The following is a 12,863-nucleotide window of genomic DNA, read 5'->3' on the forward strand; positions in this document are numbered from 1 at the left end:
CTAAGGTATGTGGACCTTATCGCACAAAGTTGTAACACAAAGTTGTAACACAAAGTTGTGTCACAAAGTTGTATCACAAAGTCGTAACACATTCTCTCTCTTCATGTAGAAGATGTAACACAAAGTTGTTACACAAAGTTGTAACACAAAGTTGTAACACAAAGTTGTGTCACAAAGTTGTATCACAAAGTCGTAACACATTCTCTCTCTTCATGTAGACAAACTCGTAACACAAAGTTGTTACACAAAGTTGTAACACAAAGTTGTGTCTAGAAGTTGTAACACAAAGTTGTAACACAAAGTTGTATCACAAAGTTGTATCACCTTCTCTTTCTTCATAAGTTCATGTTGGCACAGAGTCAACATCGACTAGCCACTGTAATAAAAAACTCATGCAAAATAGCATACTTATCATTTCTTTTAGAGTCAGCAAAGTCTTTGCCCATTGCAATGTAATCTCCAACTATACAAGCAAACAAAGGTGTGATGCCACGGGCCAAGGAAATGTCAGGTGACTGTGATCGATGGAACACGTATTGCTTCACAAGTCCTGAGATTAATTCTCCACCTATATGCAAAAGCAAAACAATTACAAGCAAAAGTAGTGTTAAAGGAACAACTACATATGTAGAACACAACAACACCCTTACCTGCACTCTCTATGTGATCCATTTCATGCCGCATAGGACTAGATGGTCCCTCATCTAGAAAGAGAACAATCATAAACTTATTAATGCAATGTCAAAACGAATTGAAGACAACATCAACAAATAATCATATTGTATCTTCCTTACCTTTTTCTGTAGGATGTTCTTGTTTCTCTTTGTCTTTCTTATCTCTCCTTGAGCTTCCCTCCACTTTGTCCTTACTTGCTTCATTGGCTTTTTGTGAAGCATAAGTATTGTACAAGTCTCTTTCTCGCACCAGTACTTGTCCTTTAGGGAAATCTATCCACCAGGGACAATGTGCTAATTCCCATTGAGAGAGATGGTGCATGCCCGGTGGATACATGCATGCAGCATGACCAATCTCCACCCAACTCTTACACAAATTTGGAATGTCAGAGATCCTTTTCTCTATTGCCAAGTGGGAGAGATATCTATCAACCAAGAAACAAAAAAAAAAAGGATGTCCCAAACCATCAAAAATTGTGTAATTACATGAATCAACAGCACAAACATAGACAAATGAAAAATGAACCTTCAAATGAATTGACAACGTACCTATAAACCACCCTATGGGCAGCCATGTCCAACTCAGATAGTCCATCTCCTTTTTTTCCACCCTTGCTCTCCATCTTTGTTTCCTTTGATCTTAGCACCACAAACATATGTTTTCTCCCCTCCAATTTTATATCCTCCATATATTGCTGCAATGTGTAATCCTTAGGGGTATCCAAAGGCATGCCCATTGTTGTGATCACCCTCAAATCCTCAAGCACTTTCAATGACTGTCTCTCCACCTTCTCCAAAAATATCTCTCTACTAATCCACCTAAAAAGTAAAAGTTGACGCAATTTTATAATAAAAAAATAAGAGTCATGCCATTAGCAAGAAACAAACAAACACCATGAAAGATGATTTGTATTGGTAGAAGAAACACACCCTCTGTACTCAAGGTCGCCCACAGGCATGAAGTACATGTCTCGCATAGGTTTAGTGGCTTCTAACAAAGAAAGAAAAATATTTTTTTTTCTAATCTCAAATCAGACTTTGCAATGAGTTGGAGCTTCTCCAATGTCACGCAAGAGTCCGTACCATCAAAGCGCAAGGCAAACAACTTTTCCAACCAAGCCTCTCCAAGACCAGGATCTATACAATTCAACACCTATCCAAAGATGACATGTCAGTCACTTAACTTCAAAATAAATGCAACAAAGTATAGAAAATTCAATTCACACCTTTCCCATCCTATCAGCAATTCTCTTTTGAATTATGGTACGCTGCTTTAACTTCAAAATAACTGCAACAAAGTAAAGAAAATTCAATTCACACCTTTCCCATCCTATCAGCAATTCTCTTTTGAATTATGGTACGCTGCTTTCCTTCTGCCTCTCCCCTTTGATCTAAAGGTAGCTTTGTAGATATTTTGTCCATTGCTTTTTTAAGCTCTGTATTGTACTCAACCTACATACATAAGTTCCAATTAGAGAAAGCAAAGGAGTGATAAAGATCTAAGCATCAATACAAATGCAACATTCTACCTCGAAGACAAGCCTTGCTAGATAACCTCTTGTCAATGGAAACCATGGCTTCTTCCCTTTACTCTCTTGAGCCCTCCAATTCTCTATTGATTTGATCTCACTCGAAGACAATGTTCTCATAAACACCATAGAGTCACACTCACAAATGTTGTGTGCATTTATGAGTATGTCCCTTAGACTGGGTTTGATAATGGCATGTTCATTCATGCTAGAAAACAAACAGCAAAGTACACAACCCAATCAATAAATGCAAAGTATCATAAAACACAAATGTGGAGAAGATTCAAAGAGTCCATGTACTTACGAATTCATTCGTTGTAGCCCTGCCAAGAGAGCAATCTCACTAATTTTCCTTGGGTCAATTATTGTGCATACCACTCGTACATGTCTTTTCTTGTTTGTAGGAAAGATTTCCTTGATAACACTCATCCATGCAGTGGTCCTATGATTGCCCTCCCAAACAAATAACATCTTTTGTGACATAAAATGAAAGTCAGTGTTAGACATCACATCTTTCTCAAACTCCCCATCCACCTCTCTCCAGGTGGGAGACCAACTCTTCCTCATATCATCTGTCACAACTATCTCCTCTCCATCACTCTTGCAGACAGATACAATGAAAGACCCTTTCTCTGGGAGATAGCCCTCCACTTGAAATGTACTTTTGAGTGAAGATACATCATCACGAAGTCCTCTCACTCTTGCATAAGGTATCAACCTACACAAGGGAATGCGAGGACACTGATTTGAATCAAGCATCCTACATTTGCCAATCACATCACCTCCTCCTTCCACTTGAACTTCACTATCATCCAACTCATCCTCCTCTACTCTTGGACCTTCATCTCTTTGAGTTGATGATACTTCAACCTCTAGACCCACCACACTTTCTTGCTCTTCTGTTCCACCTTATAATGATTCAACATTGTGATCTACTTTTGTTCCTCTTGTCACCTTTGTAGAATGTGCCACTTGAACTTTTCTGCCTTTTTTTCCTGTCATCCTGAAAAGACAAAAAACACGGCTTTTTTCCAATCATAGTTCTCAAAACCTTTTCAATAAAAACCAAAACTAAAAACAAATACATGTATCTACCAATGCAATTGATTTCCAGCTTAGGGAACATTCACCCACTTGTGTCCTGAAAGAAAAAGGTTCATCTCCAATGCACATAGTATATCAACTTGCAGTGGTATCTATACACTTGGATATATGGAATTGCAGTGGTAAATATGCACGGCATGTTAGAGAGGCATAGCATTTACATGTGCGCGCAAAGGCAAACGATCACCGATCATCTACCTTGCTCAGGAAGGCAGTCCAACTTCCTTCCTGGACTGCCTGGGGCAGCAAAAAGAGGCAGCGCGTTAACGACTACCAACTTCCTTCCTGGACTGCCTGGGGTAGCAAAAGAGGCAGCGCGTTAACGCACTGCCTCTTTTGCTGCCCCAGGCAGTCCAGGAAGGAAGTTCCATTGCCTTCCTTGAGCACCATCAAAATCCGCAGCGAAGTCTGCTGGAGCGACGCTCGGCATCTTAGAGAGGCATAGCATTTACATGCGCGCGCAAAGGCAAACGATCACCGATCATCTACCTTGCTCAGGAAGGCAGTCCAACTTCCTTCCTGGACTGCCTGGGGCAGCAAAAGAGGCATTGCGTTAACTTCCTTCCTGGACTGCCTGGGGCAGCAAAAGAGGCAGCGCGTTAACGCGCTGCCTCTTTTGCTGCCCCAGGCAGTCCAGGAAGGAAGTTGGCAGTCCAGGAAGGAAGTTGGACTGCCTTCCTGAGTAAGGTGGATAATAGCTGGTTTCGGGATCTAGATGTGTTTCGGGATCTAGATGGTATCGTCAGGCGCATCTTGCAGTTTGGCTTTGAAGTTATAGGACCTTGTAGAGAATGTGTTCTCGTAGCTTAGTTAATTCGGCGATCATGAACGGATCTCTGATTCAGATCTATGGCTTCGGTGGATGTTTGCAGGCCTCGACAAGTTGTCTGCAAGGCACTCTCAAAGCTCCTCGTGCGTATGGATTGACAACTCTCAATTTTTAAAAAGCAACGCCAAGCTCCTACGACTCAGCCCAGCCTTTAAAACCAATTGTGTATTAAAGGATACAGGCTTTTGCTCAACAAAAGACGTTGCAAGAAGTTACTCCCTTGGATCCTTGTACATTGTATTTCGAGGAAATTGTGCGCATTGCTCAAGAGAACAACCTTAAGAAATGCTTGAGCAGCTGGAATTCTCAAAACCTCCTGATACAGAAGAAGCGATGCTTCATCCTTTGGCAAGCCGTTCCCTGCTCTCTCTATCCTGATTAATGGAAGCGCTACCATTGCGCCATGGATCCCTTGAATGTAAACGTATAGTAGAGCTCCCACTACCGCGATTGTGCGAAAAATTGTACCTCCCATCTTTGCATGTTCCGAAGAGATGTTCGAAGATAGAAAAATCGGGAAGATGCAGTCGCAGCAAGCATTTTGTCTCTGATGCGATAATGTTCACGGATAAAGCTTGTAAATCCCCTAAATCCCCATGTCCAAGGCTAAGGATTCACGAAATCTCCACAGAGACCATACGAGACGTTACAACTCATTTGACGTTGGGGAAAATTATGGCGCAAGTAGCCAAAATCAAAGATAAAGTTTTGTGCCACCGAGCTTGAATTGACCCGGCTGGAAAACACAAACATGATGATAGAAAAACACACATACCGATTCAGAAACACACATATCGACGGATTTTTGGATTATAGGAGAAAGGTGCGTAGAACCAGTCGGAGATCTGAGCGATAGACAGGAACAAAGATCCCCGATTTCTAAAATAATTGAATTCACAGGTCCACTGGAGAAAAGATAGCCGACCGCATCTACAGAAAAATGAAGAGCAGCAATTTCGCGCCATGAAAGGTGACGGAGAAGCTTTTGGGAAGGGACAAGAGCTGCCTCTGCAGCATTCACGGGAACTCTAGAGGAAACGTTCCAGTTTTCAGTTCAACTTTAGAGGTACGCAAACTGCAACAGTTCAACTTTAGAGGTACGCAAACTTTAGAGGTACGCAAACTGCTACTCTAAATCTTGTAAATCCCCATGTCCACGATTCACGAAATCTCCATGTCTACTCAGGAGTCGAAGGCAGGCAGCGCACCCAAGTCTTGCTTTGGGCTTGAAGATTCTCCATTAGCTATGGTGGCCACAAGCTCTCTATATTGCTCTTTTCCTTCTCTTGCTCTTTTCCTTCTTCTTCTCCGTCGACTTCCGCAATATATATATCTTGCTCTTTTCCTTCTTCTTCTCCGTCGACTTCGTATCGTCTGCTTCTTCTTCTTCTCCATAGACTTCTACGTTCTGCTTCTTCTCCTTGCGCTTCTGATCATCGTCCAGGATTCGTCCCATGGATCCATTGCTCTCCGAGCTCCCAGCTTCTTCTTCTTCTACCCTCATCCTCCCCCCTCGTCTCCTCCACTGCCCTCCAGCTCATGTAAATGCAAAGGCAAACGATCCACTAGCAAAGGCAGTCCAACTTCCTTCTTGGACTGCCTGGGGTAGCAAAAGAGGCAGCGCGTTAACGCGCTACCTCTTTTGCTGCCCCAGGCAGTCCAGGAAGGAAGTTCCTGCCAACTTCCTTCGTTATAGCAGCTGCTGCTTTCTCTTCCACTAAGTCCTGAAATCGACCAGAGGGCTTTTGGTTTTCGTTATGGACTTCAGCCGGTGCTCGACGATCTCGTACTTCTGTCTTTACGAGAATACGCGCTCAGCTACTTCTCTTCTCATGTTTAGTAGAGCATCAAAAATCATCCGACATTTCACTCCTCCATTCCATTTCACGCTTCCGAGCCTCGAGCAAAAGAGGACTGCCTTCCTTCCTTCCTGGACTGCCTGGGGCAACAAAAGAGGCAGCGCGTTAACGCGCTGCCTCTTTTGTTGCCCCAGGCAGTCCAACTGCCACCACAGCGAGTCACCTTTGGACTGCTTGTGATTGATCGTCTTCCTCATCGTTCTCTTCTAAGAATCTATATGAACATGCTTACCCTGCCCCAGGCAGTCCAGGAAGGAAGTTGGATAACCTTGCTCGCTGTGGTGGAACTTCCTTCCTGGACTGCCTGGGGCAGCAAAAGAGGCAGCGCGTTAACGCGCTGCCTCTTTTGCTACCCCAGGCAGTCCAAACGCCACCACAATGAGCCACCTTGCTTCATATCTCTTTCGGCTCACTTTGCTTCATATCTCTTTCTTGCTTGCACTCTTACCGTTACGCTTGCCTCCCTAGGCTATGGTCATTGAATTTCTGAAGAGAAAAGAGTACTTACCTCAAAAGCTCTTTGCTCGTTGATGTTTGTTGAAGGCGGCAAGGAGGTTGATGTCGTTGAAGTTTGTTGAAAGCACAAGGAGCTTGACGTCACGGCAGGCATCTCGGAAAGGAAGGAGTCGACATCGCTAAACTTTTGAACTGTGGGAAGATGAGAGGGCAGGAATGGAAGGGGGTGGGGAGTGTTGGAGGAGTGTTAGGAGCATTTGGGGGAAGCTTCAAAGCTAGAGAGAAAGAGAGATAAAATGGCTTCAAGGCTGGAGAGAAAGAGAGATAGAATCTGACCCAGCCCACCACGCCCTTCCTCATAATATCTCCAGATTTTGCAGGAGATTTTGTAGTAATGATTTTGCAGGCGATGGTCATTATTAGACAGATTTTGCAGGCGTAGCCTTTAGAGAAACGATTTTTGAGGGATTTTGCAGGCCTGGTCATTATTAGATGGTAGGAGAAGACCGCATAACTAACACCTTGTAATAGTGAGGAGAACACCATGTAATGACTCATGATGGAAATAGTAATATTGCTCGTTCATGCAAATGTGAAGTAAACTAACACATTTCGATAGTTTTCATTTTAGATATGGATTTGAAGATACTACTCATTCTAACTATTGCTAGTAAAATATAGTAATTATAAATCTTTAATTTTTCTCTTGATATTTTAGTCTTTCAATACCAATATATAAATTTGAAAGTTACTTCTCCTTTTATTCATTTATATTAAATGTACACCCTTACTGAATGAAATGCATGGAGGCGTCATTCAAGTTACTATATGCATGAAGGCATCTTGTTCAAAGATTACCATTATTCTAAACAAATAAACACGTATTGTTCAATAAAGACCTGCAGTTAAACGACCACCTTGGATGCTAATAGTGACATCCATTTGCATTTGACACTTACAGAGACGAACTTGCTTCTCTCCCATAATTCAATGCAGTGGCTCTTTCAACACTTCTCTTTGCTCCATTCTCTTCGGTCTCCAACACATCTATGCCATGTCTTCTTTTGCCTCCCTGCTTTCGGACCCTTTGTGTAGCTAGCTTTTCACTTGTTCTTTGGTTGGTGTCGTCTGATGCTACATCTTGGCTCTAGCATTTGAATCATGCCTTTCTCAGTTTTCATTCGCTTTAGAGAACACGAATCATTGACCATTCGTTTTGACACTCCTTTCCTAGAGGTTTCATTGGAGGAGCTTAAGGAACACTTTCACATTGAGAACGAGGACATTGAGCTACATCAAGAAATCGGAATAGATGAGCTTGCCATTGTACTTCCAGTGGTGAACTTAGAGGATGGTCAGAAAGGGTTCAAGATTAGTGGTGGCCAACAATCAACCTTAAGAGTTCACATGTCCTATAAGAGAGGTACTCATGGTGACTTTATGAATCATGAACTGAATAGTGTGGTTTCACTTATAGAGAGGATGCCTTTGAATAGTTCTCTTCATGTTGTGCTCAAATCTGCAGTTCGGGTGGAGAAGGTTACTGAGCTTCCTCTAACTTACGATGGATATATTGTCTTTGAACTTCCACCTATGCCTAAGGGTTCACCAATGTCTGGAATGGAACAAAATGCTGATGGTCATGTTTGGACAAAATATTCCACATGTTCGCAAGACTGCTTCAATGGTGTTGTGAGAATGAGTAGATGTTCAGGTTATTTGAGATGTTGTAATTTGGATTGTCCTTTCCTTGAACGAATGGGAATTTTAAATGATACACAATGGAAAGGAAAGCTTAGGAGGCCTCCTCTACCTGGTCCCATTGATCCTGCCTTGGGGTCACTTTTGTGTAAGCATTGTGATACAATACCAGAGTGTGTTTACCTATGCAGTGCTATTATATATTATTGCTTTCCCCATGAACGAGTGAAGACAACGAGATGCGCAATGCATGTGGGTTTCCATGACCATCCAGTTGAAAAAGGTAGAAGTCGAGCAAAGGAAATGCAAGTAGAGGATCTCATTTCAATGCGTGCTAGGTTGAATGGAAATTCCTCTTGCAAAAATATCGATGTGTCTGTGGCACAAGACCTTGTGATGGAGATGATGCTAGCAAAGGATGGGGTTGTTGTGGAGCCACTAGATGATCAAAAGTTCGAAGAAGTGCTTGAAACCATTACACCAATGACCCAGAGAAGGAGGCTTCAGAGAGTGGTGCAGAGCGCAAGAAGTGAGGCTAGAGGAGGGGATGGTGGAATGGATTCAATACTTGATTTAAAGAGGAGATGCAAATATCCATACCTACAAAGTATCCTATTTCCTGAACAATTGCAAGATGAACAACAACCACATATCTTCAAAATGTCGACCATTGGTCCAGGATCAGGAGTTGATCTAGTGAATCGCATGCGGCCTGGTGGAAGCTTGGGATCACAATGGGTTCATTTTGACCATGTGCATCGAGTGAGGGGATGGTCAACAATGGGTGCTCATGTGTATGACCCATTCATAAGGGAACTATTAACTATAGCAATATGTGAATTCAAGGTGGAGGATAACCATGCTCAAGTTCGATTCTGGGAGCTACTGAACAATACAATGGAGAAGAATGGTTTTAAAAAACCTGAATTCCGTGGATTCATGGCAGATGGAGCAGGAGCAAATTGGCTGGCTGTCCGCACTATTTACAATGGTGGACCTGAAAATGTGATGGATGGTAGAGAAAGAACTTGTGTTTTCCATTGGGAGATGAGCATGGTTGAGCACACCAGACGATGCATTAAGCCACAATTTCAGGAGGAGAATAAAGTTCTATGTCGGAAGTGGAGAGAGACAACAACTTCAACTTCTGCAGAGCAATGCAAACAAACATTGAATTTGTATTGGTCCCCGATTCATGTGAAGGAGGGTGAGCTACCAACATTGCATACGTGGCTTGCTTGGTGGGATGTTAGAGTCAACCAGTGGGGGGGAATGTTCTTGCAGCAAGAAGAGCACTCTGGATTTGTTCCTACAGTGAACCTTTCGGAGACAAAACATTCTAGCATGAGAGCAGCACATGGATATGCAAAACACGTAACATTGTATGATGCTTGTGCAGCAGATCTTGCAATGAGTGTCCTTCAAAGTGCCCACTACAATGCCTTTATGAATGGAAGACACTTGGGTACAGGACCAAATTTGGATGCTCTCCGGCGAAGAATACTTGATGGTAGTGGGTCTGGTAAAGGGGACAGAAATAGGCTTGTGGATTTATCACACATAGTGATTGAAGAGGCTGGGATACAATCTCCTGAGATGAATAGGCCAATAACAGAACCGGTGAGCATAAGAAGAAAGAGGGGTTCAAAATGTTCAACATCGGTCCATGGAAATGATAGTCATCGGCCAGAATACATGATAGTGACAACAAGGAGAGTGATAGGAAAAAGAAGACAAATTGATTTTAAAAGTCCATCACAGGACATGGTTTGTAGAGAGATAGATATTCATGAAGCCAATTGGGCGATCAGGAGAACCGAACCACATAGCGTTGTCACATGCTTTGGCTACTTGGCAGAGAGTCGAAGACGATGTGGGGCACTAATCAATTCACTTGGTAGAAGTGCAAGTTATGGTGTGCCAGCCCCTTGTTTTAAGGGAAGAAGGCAACATTCTCATGGAGTGATAGAGCAGTTTGTATGGTTTTGTAATACTTCTGTCACCCATACATGGAATGTGGATAAATCCATTCAAGGTGTTCCTGGGGTCTCTCCAGGTGTATGGAAGGTTGCAAGTGGGACATCAATCACTGTAGATGAGAGGGGTGCCCTTGTAAGGGCAGGGTTCGTATTTAATAGTGATGATTCTATTGGTGTGATGGGACCTCCTTATGCACAGCAAATCCATACACCTAGCCATGTGCGCCCTTCTCATCGTGATGGAAAGCTTGTTTCATGGAGAAGTAAGTTGAATAAAGATTTCAAGGAAAGGATACACAAGGCAGTTACAGAAAATGGGGAGGTGGTGAGAGAGAACATCATTATTCCACATGAGGTGCATGTATTCCATGTTCGTACAACAGGATCAATGTCCAAGGGGCTAACATATAGTGTCTTGATTTCAGAGTTTCCACGTTGCACATGCCTTGATTTCACAGAAAGGGAAGCAAGAAAAAGTCCCTACATGCCTTGCAAGCACATATACTTTGTGTTTATTGTTGTCTTGGGCTTAAGTGAAATGGTGCATCAGTTTATGCATCAGGCTACATTGACAAAAGTTGAATTGTTTCAAGCTCTGGGTGGTAGAAGAAACCCATCAAGTATGTAGTGTATGGCTTGGATGCCCTTTTTTTGCATTTCCTTCAGAATCGGATAATATATGTAGGTGTGCTTCCTTGCATGAAGCTGCACTAAGTTGTATTTTTTGAAGGTGGAAGAAACCCATCAAGCATTTGGTAGGCAGCCTAGATGTCCCTTTTTTATATTTCCTTTGGAAGCGGATGATATACATAGGTGTGCTTCCATGTTTTGGCAATGCACGAAAAAACATTTTGTACAATCATTCCAAGGGTTGGAAGATATTTTGAAGCATCAAATTTTTATATTAATTTTTGTTTGTATAACATATGCTTTTTGTGCTATGGAGTTAATAACTTTTAGAAAAAAGGTGTCTTCTGACAACATGAAGAGCAGTTCATGTAATATGTTACTATTCTCATTATTGAAAGCATTCAATGTTTTATTTTATCATTACTTTTTCACAGCAAAGGAAACATGATTTGAACATGTACTTCTGGAAACATGCTAGCCAAGATGCAGGCGAGTGGGTAAGCTTTCTTGGAGCATAAATTGTGGTAATTGGCTGTCCTGATGAATATGATGTGGTTGTTATTAAACAGATAACACCTTGTATTGTTGTTTGTCCACGCTCGCTTATTTGGCCTCGCTCGCTTTTCTTCGCTCGCTTTTTGGTAATCCTCCTTCTTGTACAAATGTGATGTTAAGATGATGTTAAGAGAGACTGTATTAAGGTGTTTTTTGACACCATATGGCTTTGAGTAATATGATCTACTTCTTTATAAATGTGATGTGCTCTTTTTTGAAATGTACTCTAGTTTTCATAACATGTCATGCCATTTTTTCTAATTTGATTTTTTAAAATCTTACTTTTTTGTCTCTTTTAACAATGTGATGTACTCTATTTTTAACATCTCACGTCATTTTTTCTAATTTGATTTTTTTAAATCTTCATTTTTGACTCAATGTTTTGTTTTATAAGAGCCTCTTTTTTTGAAATGTTTTATCCAGAATTATCTCACAAAATAAATTTGGACAGTGCAAGAGTCCAAAATTAATGAAATAGGTGTTCCCCTCTTTTAAACGTGAAGGTTGAACGATTCAAGTCAGTCTCTCTAACATTTTCAAGAGTTTGTTGGAGGAGCCCGTTGCGGGCTGGAGAGCCACCTAGCTGTCGAGCTTTGAAAGCCGTTAGTGTTGGTTGGAGTAGGTTGCCCATGGCGCTAGGTTGTTTGGAGAGCAGCCAGTGAGGCTTGAGGCTATGAAGCAGAAGGTCGTAGCCGATTGGAGATCGTTGGAGGTCATTGTAGCTGATATAGGGGTCGCCTTTCTATCGAGCTGCTTGGGTTTTTTTCACAGCTACTGCTTAGATCCTTTATTGCAAAGCGCCTTGCGTTGAGGCTTTTGGGAGGCTTTTGAGTCTGCGACCTCACAGAACCTTCATGAAGAAGATAATAACCCTCTCTCAAAGAACCAAACCAAGGAGTAGATGTAGAGGAGAACCAAACCTTTCACAAAGAACTCCTCAAATGGAAGATGAGGATGAGCTTTATGTTGCACAAAGAGCTCTCCCTCTCTCTCACTCAAAGTCTCACAGAGATCTCTCCCTCTCTCTCAAAGATCTCTCACACACTTAATGAAATCCCTCAATGATCTCTCTCTCTCTCTTTCTCTCAGCAATGAGTGATGAAAGGAATTCTCACACCAATGGATGGAAATTCTTCCAATGAAACGAAATTTTCTATCACTCTACGGAAGTGAATGGAACACTCAATATCTCTCGATCTCTCAATCTCTCTTGCACTCTCAAGGATCACAATGCCTTAGCAGAAGGCAAGGGAGCTTTGATACCATGACAAAATATGAAGAGGGGAGAGGAGAAGAGTGGAGATGAGGAGAGAGGGCACATCTAGAGAGCACACCACAAAAAACAAACTGTACACTAGATTTAGTTGAAAAAATAGAATATATACAAACCCATTTAGGGTTGGGGTTAGGGAATCTAACCCTTTTTATAGCACTCTATAAGGTGAGTGCTATGCACATATGATCACGTGATGGTGCTATGCACACATGATCACATGATGTTGAGCGTGAACTCTCAACACATGGCAACGAAGGTCTTTAAGATTTTG

General features: G+C 42.0%; 1 protein-coding gene across 1 annotated transcript; it reads right to left on the reverse strand.

Annotated features, from left to right (window-relative positions):
• Positions 1–359: 359 nt before the first annotated feature.
• LOC147890731 (uncharacterized) lies at positions 360–1,411 on the reverse strand. The gene is made up of 4 exons (XM_087389810.1): positions 1,224–1,411; positions 795–1,099; positions 651–704; positions 360–568 (listed from the first exon to the last, which is right to left on the reverse strand). The coding sequence occupies exons 1-4, from the start codon at positions 1,409–1,411 to the stop codon at positions 360–362; spliced, it is 756 nt and encodes a 251-aa protein (XP_087245936.1).
• Between the last annotated feature and the right edge of the window lie 11,452 nt (positions 1,412–12,863).

This window comes from Dipteris shenzhenensis, chromosome 18 (assembly GCF_047967505.1).
Source record: "Dipteris shenzhenensis isolate YYH24624 ecotype China chromosome 18, Dip_SZ_1.0, whole genome shotgun sequence".
Taxonomy (NCBI): Eukaryota; Viridiplantae; Streptophyta; class Polypodiopsida; order Gleicheniales; family Dipteridaceae; genus Dipteris; species Dipteris shenzhenensis.

Bases quoted from the DNA above. Each gene is read 5' to 3' on its own strand.
- LOC147890731 (XM_087389810.1), bottom strand. From the start codon at position 1,411: ATGGGCATGCCTTTGGATACCCCTAAGGATTACACATTGCAGCAATAT. The intron at 1,100-1,223 runs GTACGTTGTCAA...CTTGGTTGATAG, and splicing joins GCCCATAGGGTGGTTTATAG to ATATCTCTCCCACTTGGCAA. The intron at 705-794 runs GTAAGGAAGATA...TTCTCTTTCTAG, and splicing joins AGAACATCCTACAGAAAAAG to ATGAGGGACCATCTAGTCCT.